The 17,739-nt window shown below is 35.0% G+C and overlaps 6 protein-coding genes across 6 annotated transcripts; 3 read left to right on the top strand and 3 right to left on the bottom strand.

Moving 5' to 3' along the window:
• The first annotated feature begins 760 nt into the window (after nucleotides 1-760).
• LOC148174664 (putative carbonic anhydrase 3) lies at nucleotides 761-1,893 on the top strand. Its single transcript, XM_088037031.1, has 5 exons — nucleotides 761-876; nucleotides 930-965; nucleotides 1,016-1,389; nucleotides 1,438-1,665; nucleotides 1,713-1,893. The coding sequence occupies exons 1-5, from the start codon at nucleotides 834-836 to the stop codon at nucleotides 1,818-1,820; spliced, it is 789 nt and encodes a 262-aa protein (XP_087893157.1). The 5' UTR covers nucleotides 761-833; the 3' UTR covers nucleotides 1,821-1,893.
• Nucleotides 1,894-3,037: 1,144 nt separating this feature from the next.
• On the bottom strand, nucleotides 3,038-4,405 carry LOC148174665 (carbonic anhydrase 6-like). Its single transcript, XM_088037110.1, has 3 exons — nucleotides 3,997-4,405; nucleotides 3,727-3,948; nucleotides 3,038-3,682 (listed from the first exon to the last, which is right to left on the bottom strand). The coding sequence occupies exons 1-2, from the start codon at nucleotides 4,328-4,330 to the stop codon at nucleotides 3,728-3,730; spliced, it is 555 nt and encodes a 184-aa protein (XP_087893236.1). The 5' UTR covers nucleotides 4,331-4,405; the 3' UTR covers nucleotides 3,038-3,682; nucleotide 3,727.
• A 312-nt stretch (nucleotides 4,406-4,717) lies between these two features.
• Nucleotides 4,718-5,648, bottom strand: LOC148174666 (uncharacterized). Its single transcript, XM_088036895.1, has 5 exons — nucleotides 5,450-5,648; nucleotides 5,199-5,401; nucleotides 5,088-5,152; nucleotides 4,958-4,970; nucleotides 4,718-4,750 (listed from the first exon to the last, which is right to left on the bottom strand). The coding sequence occupies exons 1-5, from the start codon at nucleotides 5,646-5,648 to the stop codon at nucleotides 4,718-4,720; spliced, it is 513 nt and encodes a 170-aa protein (XP_087893021.1).
• A 326-nt stretch (nucleotides 5,649-5,974) lies between these two features.
• LOC148174667 (retinal rod rhodopsin-sensitive cGMP 3',5'-cyclic phosphodiesterase subunit delta-like) lies at nucleotides 5,975-6,340 on the top strand. Its single transcript, XM_088036896.1, has one exon. It carries the CDS (start codon nucleotides 5,975-5,977, stop codon nucleotides 6,338-6,340), a length of 366 nt encoding a protein of 121 aa, XP_087893022.1.
• Nucleotides 6,341-7,099: 759 nt separating this feature from the next.
• LOC148174668 (uncharacterized) lies at nucleotides 7,100-10,093 on the top strand. The gene is made up of 8 exons (XM_088036897.1): nucleotides 7,100-7,318; nucleotides 7,361-7,872; nucleotides 7,922-8,021; nucleotides 8,073-8,174; nucleotides 9,523-9,678; nucleotides 9,736-9,804; nucleotides 9,862-9,891; nucleotides 9,989-10,093. The coding sequence occupies exons 1-8, from the start codon at nucleotides 7,100-7,102 to the stop codon at nucleotides 10,091-10,093; spliced, it is 1,293 nt and encodes a 430-aa protein (XP_087893023.1).
• On the bottom strand, nucleotides 9,450-17,346 carry Mct1 (Monocarboxylate transporter 1). The gene is made up of 5 exons (XM_088037315.1): nucleotides 17,122-17,346; nucleotides 12,616-12,735; nucleotides 11,187-12,323; nucleotides 10,476-10,676; nucleotides 9,450-10,421 (listed from the first exon to the last, which is right to left on the bottom strand). The coding sequence occupies exons 1-5, from the start codon at nucleotides 17,240-17,242 to the stop codon at nucleotides 10,273-10,275; spliced, it is 1,728 nt and encodes a 575-aa protein (XP_087893441.1). The 5' UTR covers nucleotides 17,243-17,346; the 3' UTR covers nucleotides 9,450-10,272.
• Nucleotides 17,347-17,739: the final 393 nt, after the last annotated feature.

Raw genomic sequence — 17,739 nt, forward strand, 5'->3', positions numbered from 1 at the left:
TATTCTAAAACCATTAGGTCCGGACTCACAGATAATTGTAAAATAAATTCCTTTAATACCCCGCGTCCTCTTTGGTTTTTTTTTCAGTTTTGCTTAAAGTCATGAAACTCCATATTACATCATCAGAAACGTAATTAAATAAGCTTCCCAACGATCTAAAGAAGTCGCCGGAAGAGTTAGTTTTCGCCAAGATATTTGAGAAAAACTGATGAAAATTTAAAAAAACGAACAGTTTTCAAAAATTTTTTGACACTTTTGCAGAAAACTCCTAAACTGGTATTTCGATTTTTTATTGTAATGCGTCATTGTAAAGGTTGAGATCTCTGCTTTCTGACGCGGTGTTAATAAAGTTTTTATTTCTTGGCATTCAGAACTTTCATGACAAAAAACGTGGAGTAATTTTTAGAAAAATTTTTCGAAGAAAAATTGTAGATAAAATAGTTCAAAAGTTCCATAAAAACACGTGTGTGAAAAATAGCTTCTGAATAATGAATTTGTTCCTAATCAGCATTGAATCACGAATACTTAACTCGGTACATCTCTTATCAGTAAAATACGTAGTTTGTCAAAACTGTTGCGTGATTCCATTGTTTATAAATATTCATTCATAGATTTTAAATGTTCTTATCTATTCCAGCTAGTGTAAATACACGGAAACTTACTTTCAAAAACATTTTTCAATCAACAAAATATCTAACTCGTGTTATTTTCAAATTAAAAATTAAATACCTTTTAAATTGACGTCAAATTTCTAGCATGCATATTTTTCAGTCAAACACGATAAACCGACATAAATAGACCAAAATTAAAGCAATTAGTCCAGTGCCTTTATCATGTCAGTTTCAGTAATTGTCGTCTTCGTCCAAATTATTTCTTGTAAGTTTCCTTTCGTTTTTGTGAAAAGCTACAAAAAGTGACGATAATTTCAGGTGCATTAGGGCAGCACTGGACTCATGCAGATCAAGGTGTAAGACCGAACTTTTTCAAAATGTTTGTACTAAATTAGGCTTTGCAGAAAAGTGGCCTCAATCCTGCAAAGGCGAACTGCAGTCTCCGATTAATCTGCCATTTAAGAATATTACTACAGTTAATTTCAACAACTTTAAGTTTAGTCGTAATTTACATAAGGAGCTGAAAACAACTCTTACAAATAACGGGCATACAGTTGTATTGAAATTTCCCAACGATGAACTCACAGTTTCGGGCGGCGGTCTCCGCAGCGAATTCGTTTTGGATTCGTTTCATTTTCACTGGTCATCCGAGCACACAGTCAATAACATAAAATATCCGTTGGAAGGTCATTTTGTGTACTATGACAGAAACTATGGCAATTTTACCAAAGCAAGAGGAATTAAAGACGGAATTGCCGTTTTCGGAGTGTTCTATAAAGTTAGTACAAGATTTTTTCTACTATTTATATCTTAAGACTTTTTCAAGGTATCTAAATGGCACAACGAAGCGTTCAATTTTGTAAAGGAAATAGAAAAAGTTGCTCATAAAGTTAATCAGACTGTGGAGCTAGCAGAGCCTGTAAGCTTAGAGCCGTTTTTGCCTATAAATGTCCACAATTATTTTCGTTATCGTGGTTCGTTGACAACACCCAATTGTGATGAGGTGGTGGTCTGGACTGTTTTTTCTAAAACTTCGCATATTTCGGATAAACAGGTACAAAATACTGCTTGTATAAAATTCCGATTAAACTTCACTTTTAGATTGATGTCTTGACTCAAATTTGGGATGAGGACAATCAACCTCTGAAAGCAAATTTCAGGAAACTGCAGGAAAGAAATGGAAGGAAAATTTATTTTAATCAGGCGTGAACATATTATCTATAAAGTTTTTTATGTTTGTTTTTTAATTTTCTTAAGTAGCATAATAAATATTTGGGGGTTATTTTTTAATTTTTAATTTTCAGTGTTCGACTTAAAAATAAAAATTTCTAAAATCTGCGTTTGTTGCTACAGAATTTTGAAATTTGGTACACGTAATAAATAAGTTCAGAAGAGCAAACTCCTCAAATTTCATCGCAGTGGCACCAACATAACGAAAGATACCATTTTTTTCTACAGAATTTTGAGTTTTTTTGGTTCGTTCTTTTAAAAAAAATTTCAAAAATTGTAAGTGTTGCTCCAGAATTTTGAAATTTAAAACAGTTAATAAATGAGTTGAGAATAGCAATCTCCCCGAATTTCATCGCAGTAGCGCCAAGACAACAAAAGATACAATGTTTTTTATAGAATTTCGATTCTTTTAGATTGGTTCTAAAAATAAAAATCTCTAAAATCTGCGTCTGTTGCTCCAGAATTTTGAAATTTAGTACAGTTAATAAAAGAGTTAATAGTAAAAACCTTCCCAAATTTAATGGTTGTGGCAGCAACACAACCGAAGATACAATTTTGCTACAAAATTTTGATTTTTTTGAATTCGTTCTGACAACAAAAATTTCTAAAATCCGCGTCTGTTGCTCCAAAATTCTAAAATTTTGTAGTTATTAAATGAGTTAAGAATAGCAACTACTCTAAATTTAATCGCAGTGGCACCAACACAACCAAAGATACTTTTTTTTTTTTGAATTTTGAATTTTATGAGTTCGTCCTTTTAATAAAAATTTCTAAAAACTGTGACTTTTGCTTCAAATTTTCGAAATTTACATCAGTTAATAAATTAGTTAAGAATAGCAATCTCGCCGAATTTCATTGTTGTGGTATCCAGACAACCAAAGATACAATTTTTTTATAGAATTTCAATTTCAATTTTTTTGTATTGGCCCGAAAAATAAAAACTTCTAAAATCTGCATATGTTGCTCCAGAATTTTGAAATTTGCTACAATTAATAAACAAGTTTATAGAAGTAACATCTCTGAATTTTATCGCTCTGGCAATAACACAACCAAAAATTTTTTTTTAGAATTTTTTGGGTTTGTTCTGATAGTATACATTTTTAAAATCCGCGTCTGTTGCTCCCGAATTTTGAAATTTGGTACAGTTAATAAATGAGTTAAAAATAGCAACCTTCCTAAATTTCGTCGCTGTGGCACCATTTTTTTAATTTATTTTAATTTTTCGACTTTAGGCCATTTTTCGATTCTATCCCACCGTGGATTGTCAATAAAATGATTGCGTTGATTTTGCGGGACAATATAATATGTATCATGTGGAATAGGTCAACTAAAACTAGAGTGTTAGTTAATAATTCCTGAAATAATTTTAATATGCAAAATAAGACAATTAACAAAACACAACAAACTCCCCAGAAATCGAAAAACTGCAAATTCCATAGATATGATTAAAAGAAACCTCATGTTCACTTCTGATTGAAAAAAATCTTTCTTCCATTTCTTTTCTGTAATATCCCGTTATTTTCTTTCACAGGTTTATCCTCCCCATTCCAAATTTACGTCAAGGCTTTAATCTGAAAGTGAAGTTCGATATGGATTTCATACAATCAGTATTTTGTACCTGTTTATCCGAAATATGAGAAGCTTTAGAAAAAACAGTCCAAATCACCACCTCACTGCAATCAGGCGTTGTCAACGAACCAGGATAACGAAAATAATTATGAACATTGCAAAAACGATGCTAAAGTTACAGGTTTTGTTAGTTCCACAGTCTGAGCAGTTTTGTGAGCAACTTTTTCGATTTCGCTGGTGAAATTAAATGCTTCGTTGGGCGATTCAGATACCTTGAATAAATCTTGAAATAAATTAGAAAAAATCTTGTACTAACGTTATAAAACACCGAAAACAGCAATGCCGTCTTTACTTTCTTTAGCTTTGGCCAAACTGGGAAACTTTTTGTTGTAATACACAAAATGACCTTCCAAAAAAAACCTTGAGTTGTTGACCGTGTGCTCGGATGACCAGTGAAAATGAAACGAATCCAAAACGAAGTCGCTGCGAAGATCACCGCCAGTAACAGTTAGTTCGTCGTTGGGAAATTTCAACTCAACTGAAATTAAAAGAAGGATGTGAAATGATCACGGAAAAATTAACTAACTTGAATGCCCGTTGTTAGTCAGAGTTGCTTTCAGCTCCTTGTGTGAGTTGGAACTTAAGGTGAAGTTGCTGTACTTAACTGCAGTGACGTTCTTAAATGGCAGATCAATTGGAGACTGCAGATCGCCTGTGCAAGATTTAGGCCAGTTTGCTGCAAAATTCGGGTTTAGTACGAAGATTTTGGAAATTTTTTTGTTACACACCTTGATCGGCATAAGTCCAGTGCTGTCCAAATGCATCTGAAATTGTCGGGACTTTTCGTACTTTTTTACAAAAATTATGGGGAACTTACTAGAAATAATTTGGAGGAACGCGACAAGAACCCCAAATGACATTCTAAAAGTGGAGAGTTTTTCGACTTAAAGACGTTGGATAAGTGAAGAAGAATGCCAAATGGAAGACTATTTAAGCTTTTTTCTTATCATTTTATAACAAACTGAAAAACCTTGGATAAAAAAGTTGTATTCGTTGAATTAAAAAAAAGAAAAAAGGAATAAATTGGAAAATAATAATCCTTTTAAAAGTGTATTTTTATGTATGTATTTGGATTATCAGAAGTAGATAGGGATGAAAATAAACACACTACGATGCTGAATTTTAAAATTTTATTTTTCGTATTTTAACTTTAGTTTTATACGGACAAATTAACTCAAATTTAAGATGATCTACTAATAAACAGCGTATTCGAAAATCTGCGCCTATTGCTTCAGAATTTTAAAATTTTAAACAGTTAATAAATGAGTTGAGAGCAGTAACTTACCCAAATTTCAGCGATGTGGTGTCAACACAACCAAAGATCCAATTTTTTTTAATAGACTTTTTAAACTTTTGCGTTCGTCCTAAAAATAAAAATTTCTAAAATCTGCGTCTGCTCCTCTGAAATTTTGAAATTTGGTGGAAGTATCGCAGTGGCACCAACACAATCAGATCACAATCAAATTTTTTTTGTAGAATTTTAAAACTTTTGGGTCTGTCCTAAATATAAAAATTTCTAAAATCTGCGTCTGTTGCCTGAGAATTTTGAAATTTGGTAAAGTTAATAAACGATTTATGAGTAGCAACCTCCTCAAATTTCATCGCTGTGGCACCAACATAACCAAAAATACATCAGAAACTCTAAATCCGATAAACACAAAAACATTTGAAACGACATCTTCCTAAGACAACACTTTACTACGTTTTACATCTCCTAAAAGTACGGACATTTGACTCATTAAACCTCACTAATGTTTCTTCAATACTTTGCACTACATTCTGCGCCACTCGATCCTCTTCGTACCTAGCATTAAACACGAAATACTGAATATTACATCTATAAATTTCTTTGCCTTTGTACCAGACAGTAAAACCATTGAGACGACTTACGGGTGTGACTGTAAATTTATATCCCAACTCTAGCAGTTTTTCTTTGGAAAAAAAGTGCTTTAATAACGTATATGAGAACCTAAACTTACCCAAAAGAGCGTTGAATTTTTGAGGTCTGTGTTTAGTCAAACCATGAGCTTCGTATGGTCCGTAAAAAATTTGTAATGACATTTGGATAGAGAAATTGTGAAGTTTCATTGCTTTCTGACTGTCTAAAATATTGGGCAGATCAAGTTGCTGTTTTTTCAGTGCAAAGAAGATACAAAGGTAATTACAGGATAATGACATATTTATCGCCCCAAATTAAGGACGAGATTTAGTGGGTAGCCACTTAGGATTTTCCCCGAATCATTACCACCCCTCTACCGGTTAATCCCACCACAATTTCACCCCCAAAAATCCCACTTATACCTCAGAACATACCCTTTTTATTTTACTCAAACGCTGGTTTCCATCCAACTTGACGCTTGTTTTACTCTCAGGTACGTACTTCAAATTTCCCTTTTTTTTCCTTCAATTTTTTATTAATTTCCCTTTTTTCTGCAGTGACCACGAAAATGTCCGACTTCCACATCACCGCCCTATCGCTCAAAGAGAGTGGCGAAGATGGCCAAATGTTCTGGCAGGTCTCTGAAGAAACCGTCCGGAATGTTTTACACCACCAAGTTCACATCCCTGCGCCCTTTTTGAAGAAACAGAAAATTCGGCTGGAGTTTAACTACCACACAGGGGAGGACGTCAGTTTTCTGCGTATCCAACATAAACTCTACACCCAAAATCGTTTGGTTTCCGAGTGGCATCAAAACTGCGGGGTGAAGAAAGGTGGAAGTTCGAATTTTTATACCACGGAGGTGATTTCCCCACAGATTCTGTCTTTGGTGGAGAACTTTTTACAGGGGGCGAGTGGGGTGGTTTTGGAGACGGAGTTTTTTGATGGGGGGTTGCTCATGTGTCGTTGTAAATTAGAGTTGATTTTTTAAAATAAATGCCTGCTGATTTGTAAAATGTGCACTGAGTTTTTATACATTACGTTTTTCGGTCGGTTTCTTGTATATTTTTGGAGAAAATTTGTGGTATTCTATCTCGTTTTAGCTCAATATCTCGGAAACTACGACGAAAAAAACGGCTATTGTCATTGTTTTTCTCGCGATTTTTTAGCCAAAAATTCGTTTTTATATTTTCGGAAAGTTAAAAATTCTATTTTTTTTTTGGGAAAAATGCTTTACTAAAACTATGTCAAAGTTTTGAAATCAATATCTCGCTTATTTTTTAGAGTAATTTTGCGTTGTTAGACTTATTTTACGCAGGATTTCGCGCAAATACCGAATCTGGGTTTAAAATTTAGATACGACAACAAACAACCGAGTTATGCTGAATTAAACGCTCAGATAGTAAGAGATAGTTAGCGCCTCCATTTTTCCCGCGCTTTGTTCCTTTTAAATTCCACTTTAAATCAAAGACTCAAAGCCAAAAACTGAGAAACCAAAAATTCGGGAATTTAAAAACTTCAAATCCCCAAAGATTAGAGTAAAACTCCTTTAAATGATTAAACAGAAAATTACATACAAGAATATCAAGAAGCACTTTGCATATCGATTTCCTATTAGAACAACTTTTTTAATGAAACCAATAGAACTAGATGCTTTTATTTCTTCAATAATAAATAAATATGTAACGACTATGACCCGCTACAACTGTATTTCCACTTCTCCATTCCACATCGATTGAACTCTCCAACAATGGAGCTTCTGAACCAAGAAATCGAACCCACAGACACCTTAAAATTCTTATATTTAATGACGTTCGGAGTGATGAAACTACGTCCTGTGAAATTCATTCTAATAGTGATTTTCCTGTTTCACAGCACCATCGGAATCATCCAAATCATCGATTTCCTCTTCTCCCCAAACGTTGAACATTTCTTACAATACGGTCCGTTCTTCCTCATCAGCTGCTCGGTACGTCCTTCACTTCCTTCCTCTTTATATGAGATTTTTCAGTGTTTGGTGACAATCTCAACAGTCTTGAGCACCGAAAGAGTTCTTTCTAAACTCTTCATCAAACTCGCGATGTCCCGTTTTCGGAGTCTCGCTCGCTTCCAGAAGAAAATCACCGAGCAGATTCTCTCCGAATCAAAACTCGTAACCGCCGCAACAGTGGCCTCGCTGAGTGTTCTTCTGATGTACTCTTTGTCGCATCTGCGGCTGTTTTCAGATAGGAATATAATGTACGGTGCTGTGTTAATTGAAAGGAGTTTTGATAAGATGGCGGATTCGCTATTGGGGTTCTACTTCGCGACGTTACCAGTCTTGGCGTACGTCGCCTTTATTAACGGAGGTGTCATCATCTACACGTTGATGCATTTGAGGTTCTATATCTTTAATATTAACACGACTTTGGAGGGGATTAGTTTGGACTACCACGACCATGAGAAGCTCCAGGACCTGAAGTACCAAGAGGTGGTGTTCCAGCAACTGGTCAGTTGCGTAGACCGCCATCAGGCCGTCAAACTGCAAGTTAACTCTTAACTGACAACAATAATTCTAACACTGTTCTTGTAGGATCGAAAAGAAGTTAAACTCGGAGCTTCTAAGGTCGTTCGTCCTCCTCCTCTACCTTGGAATGGCGGCTGTAATTACAATGTTATTCAACATTTTAGTCGCAAGTATCTTTCTTTTGAACTTGCAATGAGGCTCTATGGACAGTTTTTAGGATAATTCGAAATTCGGCCTGTTTTTGGCCATCAGCAGCATGTTTGTGTCGGCGCTCACACCGCTCCTCGTCGTCCACATCGCGCAAATTTTGAAAAACGAAGTATTACCTCTTGGTTGAACGTACAGAAAGCAGCAAAAAAAAGCTTTTGGGCGGAAAGTGTAGTAAACTCTGAATTCGAGAACTTGCATTCTCATAAAAGAAATTTTTAACTGAGCACTATGTTTGTGGATTTTGAGCCCGGATTTAGAAACTGCGGGAAATTCTGCGTAAAACGAGATACAATAATAAAAGTTTGCTTCAAAATTAAGCGGGAAATTGAGCGAAGAAGTTTTAGCCAATCTTTTGGGTTCGTCCTTAAAACAAAAATTTCTAAAATCTGCGTCTGCTACTCCAAAATTTTAAAATTTTTATACACGTAATAAATGAGAAAAGAATAGCAATCTCCCCAAATTTCATCGCTGTGGCACCAACACAATCAAAGATACCAATTTTTTTCTACAGAATTTTGAAATTTTTGGATTCGTCCTGATAATAAAAATTTCCTATATCTACGTGTGTTGCTTTCGAAGTTTGAAATTTGGTACAGTTAATAAATGGGTTAAAGTTAGCAACTTCTCCAAATTTCATCGCTGTGGGACCAACACCACCAAAGATGCAATTTTTTGTATATAATATGTAAACTTTTGAATTCGTCCTAAAAATAAAAATTTTCTAAATCTGCGTCTGTTGCTCCAGAATTTTGAAATTTGGGGCAGTTAACAAATGTGTTAAGAATAGCATCTTCCCCAAATTTCATCGCAGTGGCATCAACAGAACCAAAGATACAACTTTTTTTATAGAATTTTGAATTTTTTGGGTTCGTCCTGATCACAAAAATTTCCAAAATCTGCGTTTAGTGCTCCAGAATTTTGATATTTGACACAATTAATAAATGGGTTAAGAATAGCAACCTTCCCAAATTTCATCGCATTGGCACCAACACAACTAAAAATATGATTTTTTTTCAAAAATTTTTAATTTTTTAGGTTCGTCCTTAAAATCAAAAAAAATAAAATTTGCATTTGTTGCTCTAGAATTTTGAAATTTGGTGGAATTAATAAATGGGTTAAGAATAGCAACCTCCCCAAATTTCATGGCAGTGCAACCAACACAACCCAAAATACAATTTTTTTGTAAACTTTTGAATTTTTTGGGTTTGCTCTGATCAAAAATCTGGCGACTACCCAAAAATTCAAACGACTATAACTCACTTATTTGTTGCTGCACACTAAAAATTCGCACCTTTTTGAATTCTGCGCGAAATTCTGCAAAAAATAAGCAGAGAAATCGACCGAAAAAGGGTTACATAAGGCTTTATAAAAAAAACAATGCTGGGAGTTTACAACATCTCGTTCATTTCTTCTGCTGGCGACTGTACTGTACTGTAAGTTTTATTTTACTGTTCCAGTACGACCGGATGTACGACAACACTCTTAACTTCCCGTGGCTCTGTTGGAATATCAGAAACCGGAAAATCTTGATCTTATTCATGCTCGGTTTGCAAAAGTCGTTCTTCCTCGGTCAGGACGGATTAGTTCTTTGTGAATATTCGTTCATACCCACGGTAAAGTATCTTGCGGTTTAAGGTGGAGTGAGGTGGAAGCTGAAAGATGTCTTGCAGGTGATGAGTTTCTTGTGGACTGTTTCTACGTTTGTTCTGCAAGTTGGTTCAAATAGAGTGGAATCTTCAGTGAACTAGAAATGTCTATGCTGTGTGGCTGTTAAATTAAATGTTCTTTTAAAACAGAAGTTCCAATTTGCGTGTAAAACGTCTCGTGTAAGAAATAATGACAAATAATAACTCCCAAAAATTTCCCAAAATTAAGTTTGTTTTTTAACAATAAATAGTATAATTATTTATAAAATAACAACAGTGTCGTATTTACAAAATTCTATCAGGTATAAATATTTACAAAATGCGCATTTCTTATTCTACAATTAAAGCCATTTTCACTGTCTTAAGTATGCACACATCTTAAATATAAATATCAAAACACATTCAGCCTTGTCGCTGCTCAGCAGCCCAATAAATAACAACAACTGATTTCATTTCAGTCCAAGCTTAAAGAATGATATGTTCTAAAACGTAGATAATAATTTAAATAGTTTGGTAATCTCTAAAATCTCCCTCACACATCGAAGGGAGCAACTTTAATTGCTATACATCCTCCGAATTTAATTTCGCAACTTTCTCTCGATGTTGCTGAATTGGAGGAATGAGGAACAGTACCACCCCACTGAGGCAAATGGTAATTCCGGCCAAGTAGAACGCAGGGTCGTACGAGAGGGTGATGTCGTACAAAACACCTAAAAAAGTAAAAAAAAATGTAGGGGTGACTATAGTATAAAGGATGACAGTACCTCCTATGGGTGGTCCGACTAGAGACGCCAGTCCTTGGAAGAGAAGTAAGAGTCCGAAGGCGTTGGTCAGTTTTTCAAGGCCCAACAAATCCACTAATATCACAGAGGTTAAACCGACGTACGCTCCGATTGTGAATCCGAAGATTGATCCGTATATTGCTAAGGTGTAGAATGTTGTGCAAAACGAACTGAAGGCCGTTGCTGCAAAGAGAATTGTTGTTTTCTGGATGGTACTGCGGAAGTACAGTCAGCAGCAAAAAAAATGAGCTTATGAACGACGATTTTGGCTATTACGACTATGTGAACTTTTTTCGGTCAATTTCTCGCTTGTTTTTGGAGGAAATTTGCCTTATTGGGGCTCAGAATTTTACATTGAATCCAAAAAGATAAGAGTTTTTAAATTCGGTACACAAATAACTGAATTATGAGCGATCAAAGTTTCGGATAGTTGATTTTCACTTTTCCTAATTTTTAAATCAAATATCTCGGAAACTATTACAGTTACTGAGATGCAGTTTGCGCCATCGTTTTTCTTCCGGTCTCAAAAGCGACGTGTAACAACAAATAAATGAGTTATGCCCGTTGAAAGTCCCGGAATGTGACTTTTCAGTCCCGAAAGAAGTTGTCTGCGCCATCATTTTTCTTTCAGATTTCACTCTCAAATATGCAAAATAAGCTCATTTCTATTGCTTTCTGACAATAGCAACCTACCGATTCCGCAGATGACGAGGCACCAATTGTAGATCTGAAGCCGATTGACCCAAGGCTTGTCTGACAAGTATCCCAGAATAATCCTACCAACCGTATTGGCAATTCCAATGACCGACAATAGCAAACCCGCGTTTTCTTTAGAAATCCCAAGAAGTCTCGCTTTGGGCACAATATACACGTACGGCATATTTAATCCAATGCTGGTCAGAAAGTTGCTAACAGTGAACAAAATAAAAACCCAATCTTTAAACAGAGCCACATCAAGCATCTCGTTGAGCGTATCTTTGGCTTCTTCAGAGCACGGAATGCAACCGCACACTTTCGATGCGTGTCTGCTCTGAATAGAGCGTCTTCTGAGGATAGAGGCACGTTTGGTGGTCAGCATGGGGGTCACTTCTTTGTTGGTAACATCCAAGCGTGATCGGTAAGAAGGCATGTTTTTCAGACTCCCCTGGTAGAAGATATCCTGTCGGTCTATTGGGCCGAATTTCCGCAAGCTCTGACTGCCGTACCGATGCGGCTTTGGCGAGTACCCAACCTGTGCCAACATCGGCTGACTCAGCGTCATTCTAGACACGTCCTCATTTCCATTCTGCGCCTTTCCATTTTGCACAGAAACCGAAAACCGGTCAATACTGTGCGGCCTGTGCATCTCCCTATCCCCATTGCTGACCACATGAAGACTATCTTCAGAAATGTGAAGATCGGTTTTGGCTGCTATCACCTTCAACTCGTGCTTTTGACTTTTCTCTTCGCTCGGCAACGGGCGGAAAAGAGCCCCGAAGATGATGCACTCAAGGACAGTGCCTGCGATGATCAGCATGGCCCCTCTCCACCCGAATTCTGCAAGGAGTTTGGTGATGATGGGAGCGAAGATGAATGTGCCGAAGCCGGAGCCACAGACGGCGATTCCGGTGGCTAAGGAGCGTCTCTTTTCGAAGTAAGTTGTCACGCTTACAATGGCGGGGAGGTAAACGAGACCGAAGCCGAAGCCTGTGCCTATGCCAACGGTGAAGTAGAGAGTGGTGACGTTTTGGGCGAACACAGAAAGGATCAAGCAAATGCTGCCGAGGATGGCGCCGACGATCGTCACGACGCGGCAGCCCCATCTGTTGACGAAGGAGCTCGAAATCGGACCTGAAAATTGAACCTTATGATGTTATCAAAACTCTTAAATGCACTTTATTGACTTCGAGAAATCTCAGATTTTGATTGTTATTCTAATTTCTACGATTGAAAGATTACATCTAAACGGAAAACGTTACCACTTGGCAACAAAAACAGTTGATAAGGAGCTGTTTGTTCTTATTTCTTGCTCAATTCGTCGTTGCTGTGTTAGGTAATTGAGTATTCTAGAAAAAGTATTGAATGATCCGCCCCGTTGGTTGGAACAGGCGAAGTTTAGATGACCTATTTCTTCGGGTCTTACCTGAGCACAGTGTGACTCCGACCAAAATAGAAAGGATCCATGCAGTTGCGCCTTTTCCTTCGGAGAAGTAAGTTAGAAATTCGTCGTAGAAGACACCGAAGGAATATGTCACACCGTCGGCTGCAACAAAGAAAAATTCATTTTGTACACTTATGCAATCAAAATTGTTTGGTTTTTATTGTTGTTTTATCTTTTACGTTTCTTATAATAGTTTCTTTTGGTTTTTTTAGTAAATTTCCAGTTCCGAACTGTTTCTGTTGTCAAATAGAATACGGAATCCTATGATTTATAAATTACTTGTTTATGTAATGTTCATTTTTGGGTTCACTGATTTATCTTTGTTTGGACGGATACATTTATTATTTCAAGTGTGTTTTATGAGGATTTCTTAATGTTTCTTAATAACATTATTGTTCCAAATTTGCGAAATAGTAAATACAGTAGGATCTCGATATTTGTCAATAAAGTTAATTATTTTTCGGAATAATTATGTTTCTAAATATAATATAAACTTTCATTATTTGTGCTCATTTTACGCAGAATCCAAAACTGTGCGAATTTTTACCGTATGTCAACAAATATCCGAATTACAAGCGTTTGAAGTTGTGATTGTCGCCAAAAGGCAAAAGTTTTGAAGATTGAAAAATTTTAAAATTTGTGTTTTCAATCGAGCTTAGAATTGTAAACTCTCCTAATTATTGCAATAGCCTAAAAAATACTAAAATTACGAATTTTGTTGAAAAATATTGAAAATTTTTAGTTGGTTCTAGAAAAGAAAATTTCTAAAATTTGGATTTTTTATGGAAAAAATTTGAAATTTGGCACAGTTAACAGACAAGCTTAGAATTGTAAACTCTCCAAATTTCATTGCAATAGCCCTAAAAATACCAAAATTACGTTGCGCCTCGCAAAAAAATATTGAAAATGAAAACATATTTAATTAGTCAGTATCTCGTTTATTTGTGAAACAAATTACTTTTGCTCATTTTACGCAGATTCCAAATTTGATCTTCAAATCCACGTACAACAACAAATAACTTAGTTATGGTCGTTTTAAGTTTCGAGAATAAGATTTTCAGTTCCGAAATTTTTAAAGCTAAATATCTTCGAAACGATGATAGATATCTAGATAGAACAATCTAGGTCGTACTGTGGAACCAATAAATTAAAACAAATTCCATCTGATTAGAATAAATATTAATGATTACATAATCCAATATTATTAATAAAATGCATTAAAAATTAATCCATTTACCCTTGTCATTACTTGAGTAATTTACGACTTTCTTATCAACCAAGAACTTTCTTCACGTACTATTTTAAATTATGAGCGAAGAATCCACAAAGCCGCTGTAAGAATGATTTAGTTTGCTTCCACCAATTGGAAGAAGTCACGAAAATTAAAATCAAATTTTGCAAAACAGGAAATGATTAATTGAGGAACTTGAGAGAATAAAAGTGTCAACCATGAACCTACACTTAACAAATATTGTCATAATTTTCTTGTGCAATGGAACAATAACTGACAAACAAATTTTATAGATAACTTTATCTTTCAAGTCGATTTTTAAATTCTTACAACTATAAGAAAGCAAAGATAATCGAAAAAATGTAACTCTTGAACTAGTGGTCTAGAAACGAGTCTGAATGTTAGTTTCATTATCTTGATTTGGATGTCTTTGTAAAATAAAATATTTGATCTGATTTCGTAAATTACTAGAAGTATCTTCAGTAGATTGTTAAGGTTCTAAAATTTTGACTCTTACATAAAAAAAACACTAATTAACTTTTCCACGTGCAGTCACTTAGCGAACTTATCTACAGCTAAAAACAGCGAACAGAAAAATAGAAATAATTTGCCCATTAGAACACGAGTGGCGTCCTTAACAATATATTTTGTTGAAGTAAATATGTTTTGAAGCAAAAATGTAACAAAGCCGATTCCCTATTGACAAACATCGACAGATAACTCATATCAGTGTGTTTAACTATTAAAATATTGACCAAATTTTTAAGCAAACTGTCGAGGTCAACCAAACCGCGAGGTGATAAGTTCGTGCCTTCCACATTGTAATGATAATGAAATAAACGTAAAGCATGTAGTAATCGAGCAAATCGGTTATTAATACTCAGATAATTGTTATGATAAATTCTGTGGTGGCAATAAAGGGATCTGGAGATTATGAATACAGCAGATAAGAGCGGTTACCGATTATTGTTATTTTTTCTGATAAAAACGTTATTTGAGCGAACAAAAGCAGACAATTCAAATTTTGTTGACACTGACTTAATATCACTAATATTGGTAATGGAAATTGCCAACATATTCATGTATTTTTTTACCTATTTTCTCTCCATATGAAGGTTGACGTACGATGGCAAAGTCTGTTAGCACCATTAGGCGATCTATTTTTCTATACGAGTTTTACCGGAAGTAAGACCATTTCTAGAGTGTCTAAAGGCTTCAAAGAGGTGAAAAATCGAGACAATTCGAAAACTGTCGCTTATAAGAAGAAAAAATATATTTTAAAATTATTTATATTGTTTCAAATTATCACAATCTCATTGTTTCAGAATCTAAAAATAATTATAAATGATATGTTGGTAAACTTGCAAGTGCCCTACAAATTTATTAATAGCGTCTGATAAATTATACAAATAAGAGTCGTTTTTCAAGAATTGATAACAGCTCTAGCTTTGGAAATAAATTTTGTAATTATTGCTATAAAATGTTGAAAAATACTCAAATAGCCGTTTTATATAAATTTGACTTCCTTGGCGCATCCATAATTTTTATACCTTTTTGACATCGCCTGATAGACAGATAATCGGTCTTTTTTTTATTATTTATTTATTATTTTATTATATTATTTTATTAAAGCGGACATGTGTACCAACAGAACTATTAACATTTTGAATCTACTTAACCGCTGATCTTACTCAATTAAATGTGTATAAAATAATCAGTTTTTAACGGGCTTATAATTGGTTTGACAACGAACTAGTGTGATAAAGTAAAAATTTAAGGATGCTAAATAATGTGATCATATTTAATTGTCGTTAACACCAATAAAAATGTGTTCTATAAATACGTTTAATAATAATATCAAGCAGTATATCTATTGGAAATACACTAAACACATGTTTTTCGTTTTGTAACGGTAATAAATCTTATTACCTTTCTGAGCGTTAAATAATAATCTTTATTGGTGCCATCTTATTTATCTTTGTAAGAAAATGGTGATATTTTTTAGAATAACAAGAAAAAATATGGAAAACACAAATTTTGGATTTTTTTTCTAGAACCAAACAAAAATTTTTAATACTTTTAATTAAAATTCATATTTTTGGTATTTTTGAAGCTATTGCAATAAAATTTGGGAAATTTACAATTTTAAACTTGCCTATTAACTGTGCCGAATTTCAAGTTTTTCATCAAAAACACAATTTTTTGAAATTTTTATTTCAAGAACGAACCAAAAATTGTTAATTTTTTTAACAAAATTCGTAATTTTGGTATTTTTAGGGCTATTGCAATGAAATTTAAGGAGTTTTCAATTTTAGGCTTGCCTATTAACTGTGCCGAATGAATTTCAAAATTTTTTTTTCTAAAACCAACCAAATTTTTTTTTTAACCCAATTCGTAATTTTGGTATTTTTAGGGCTATTGCAATGACATTTGGGTAGTTCAAATTTTAAGCTTTGCTCCGTAAAGAAGAAAGAAATTTTTGACATTTTGATGACAGATGATTTTTAATTTCGAAAATTTTGGGGATAAATCAGGCTTTTCATTTTTTAAAGAGAAAATTAGGGATTTCTGCATTTCTGCCAACTGTTACCAATAAAAACTGCAAGGGGCTGCTGCCAACTTTACTTTTTAAAGAGTGGACCGATAGCAATGACCTCGGATATATTTTATAAATTAGAAACGGAAAAGAATCGTAGATAAAACATTGTATGACGCACGTTTAAAAAGACTCGTGTTTTAAACCATAAAGAACTATGATAGTTTCACAGGAACAAATTTTGAAACTCCTACAAACTGATAATGATAACAATACTTCCGATGCGATTTCATCATTTGAGCAAAATCTCGGATTCGATGTCAAAGATTTTTATCAGCCACTTTGATATTTCTGGCGCCAAATAGCGCAGTGACCCATTTTAAAGTCGGTGGAATAAAATTCACAAAAAACGCGAGAAATTGTCACTTTTCCCGACCTTTCCCTACGAGCATCCAGCGCGTTTACAGTGGCCGAGCGCACCATTCCATTGGTCTACAAACTTTTGGAACTATGCCTGCCTAGATTACAAGAATAGTACCACCGCCAGCAGTGGGAGATAAAATAATACGGAAAGAGAGAGTTTACTGTCGCGTGTTTACACGCCTCTGTCAATGACTTCACCTACCGAAATCCGACCAAGCAATTTAAACTTGTCAAGTTAAGCTGTCAAGTCGTGTCAAAACCAAACTGACAATGAACCAAGTGTGAAGTTTTAACTTACTTATAATGTGAATCATAAACGAGCCGAATACCACCATCCACCCCCAGCCGCCGTCCGGGGGCGGCGGCAATTCACACTCGTCTTCATCTTCCTGTTTCTTCTTCTGGTGGCCCACTGACATTTTATGTTTGAACGGAAATAAAAACACACGTGGATTTCGGCGCAAGTGTGTGGGAATCGCTCTACTCGCCTCGACGTTGCCGGCGCCACGACTAAATTTGTCATGTTTATCGTTATAGTAAAATATATTCCCCACCATTTGTTGCTTTATCTCAAATAAATACGAAATCGGTTTGTATTATCGGAGGTTTTTACTTTGACGCGCCACAAGTCGAATTGGCAGATCTACAGGCGGGCCGAAAAAATCACTTAGTCATGTGGAGTTTTGGAGTGCCAAAACGGATTTTTCGGCCTGGTTTTGGAAACAAAGTGCGTTTTGGGCGGCTAAAAATACGGCCTGTGCGGCGTTTTAATTTTTTTCTAATCCTCTAAAAATTCCATGCTACAAATCAACGATTTTAAAGGTCACTAAAGATAACTTTTTATTAGATCGTCTGATAACGAAACTGTTTAAAACATTGCGGCACTAAAACCGTAATCGCTTCTCAACGCTTCTCA

The sequence above is a fragment of the Gnatocerus cornutus genome, chromosome 5, assembly GCF_029298725.1.
Source record: "Gnatocerus cornutus isolate USDA-ARS CGAHR chromosome 5, icGnaCorn1.1, whole genome shotgun sequence".
Taxonomy (NCBI): domain Eukaryota; kingdom Metazoa; phylum Arthropoda; class Insecta; order Coleoptera; family Tenebrionidae; genus Gnatocerus; species Gnatocerus cornutus.

Excerpts from the sequence above, each read along its gene's own strand:
- LOC148174664 (XM_088037031.1), top strand. The coding sequence starts at position 834 with ATGTCAGTTTCAGTAATTGTCGTCTTCGTCCAAATTATTTCTT. Across the intron at positions 1,390-1,437 it reads TTTTCGGAGTGTTCTATAAA|GTATCTAAATGGCACAACGA; the intron begins GTTAGTACAAGA and ends GACTTTTTCAAG. Across the intron at positions 1,666-1,712 it reads CGCATATTTCGGATAAACAG|ATTGATGTCTTGACTCAAAT; the intron begins GTACAAAATACT and ends CTTCACTTTTAG.
- LOC148174665 (XM_088037110.1), bottom strand. The coding sequence starts at position 4,330 with ATGTCATTTGGGGTTCTTGTCGCGTTCCTCCAAATTATTTCTAGTAAG. Across the intron at positions 3,949-3,996 it reads GACTAACAACGGGCATTCAA|TTGAGTTGAAATTTCCCAAC; the intron begins GTTAGTTAATTT and ends TTTTAATTTCAG.
- LOC148174666 (XM_088036895.1), bottom strand. The coding sequence starts at position 5,648 with ATGTCATTATCCTGTAATTACCTTTGTATCTTCTTTGCACTGAAAAAA. Across the intron at positions 5,402-5,449 it reads AAAATTCAACGCTCTTTTGG|AAAAACTGCTAGAGTTGGGA; the intron begins GTAAGTTTAGGT and ends TTTTTTCCAAAG. Across the intron at positions 5,153-5,198 it reads TGAGGTTTAATGAGTCAAAT|GAAGATGTCGTTTCAAATGT; the intron begins GTCCGTACTTTT and ends GTGTTGTCTTAG.
- LOC148174667 (XM_088036896.1), top strand. The coding sequence starts at position 5,975 with ATGTTCTGGCAGGTCTCTGAAGAAACCGTCCGGAATGTTTTACACCAC.
- LOC148174668 (XM_088036897.1), top strand. The coding sequence starts at position 7,100 with ATGGAGCTTCTGAACCAAGAAATCGAACCCACAGACACCTTAAAATTC. Across the intron at positions 8,175-9,522 it reads CGCAAATTTTGAAAAACGAA|TACGACCGGATGTACGACAA; the intron begins GTATTACCTCTT and ends TTACTGTTCCAG. Across the intron at positions 9,805-9,861 it reads CAAATAGAGTGGAATCTTCA|AAGTTCCAATTTGCGTGTAA; the intron begins GTGAACTAGAAA and ends CTTTTAAAACAG.
- Mct1 (XM_088037315.1), bottom strand. The coding sequence starts at position 17,242 with ATGTCAGTGGGCCACCAGAAGAAGAAACAGGAAGATGAAGACGAGTGT. Across the intron at positions 12,736-17,121 it reads GTTTATGATTCACATTATAA|CCGACGGTGTGACATATTCC; the intron begins GTAAGTTAAAAC and ends TCTTTGTTGCAG. Across the intron at positions 12,324-12,615 it reads CGGAGTCACACTGTGCTCAG|GTCCGATTTCGAGCTCCTTC; the intron begins GTAAGACCCGAA and ends TTCAATTTTCAG.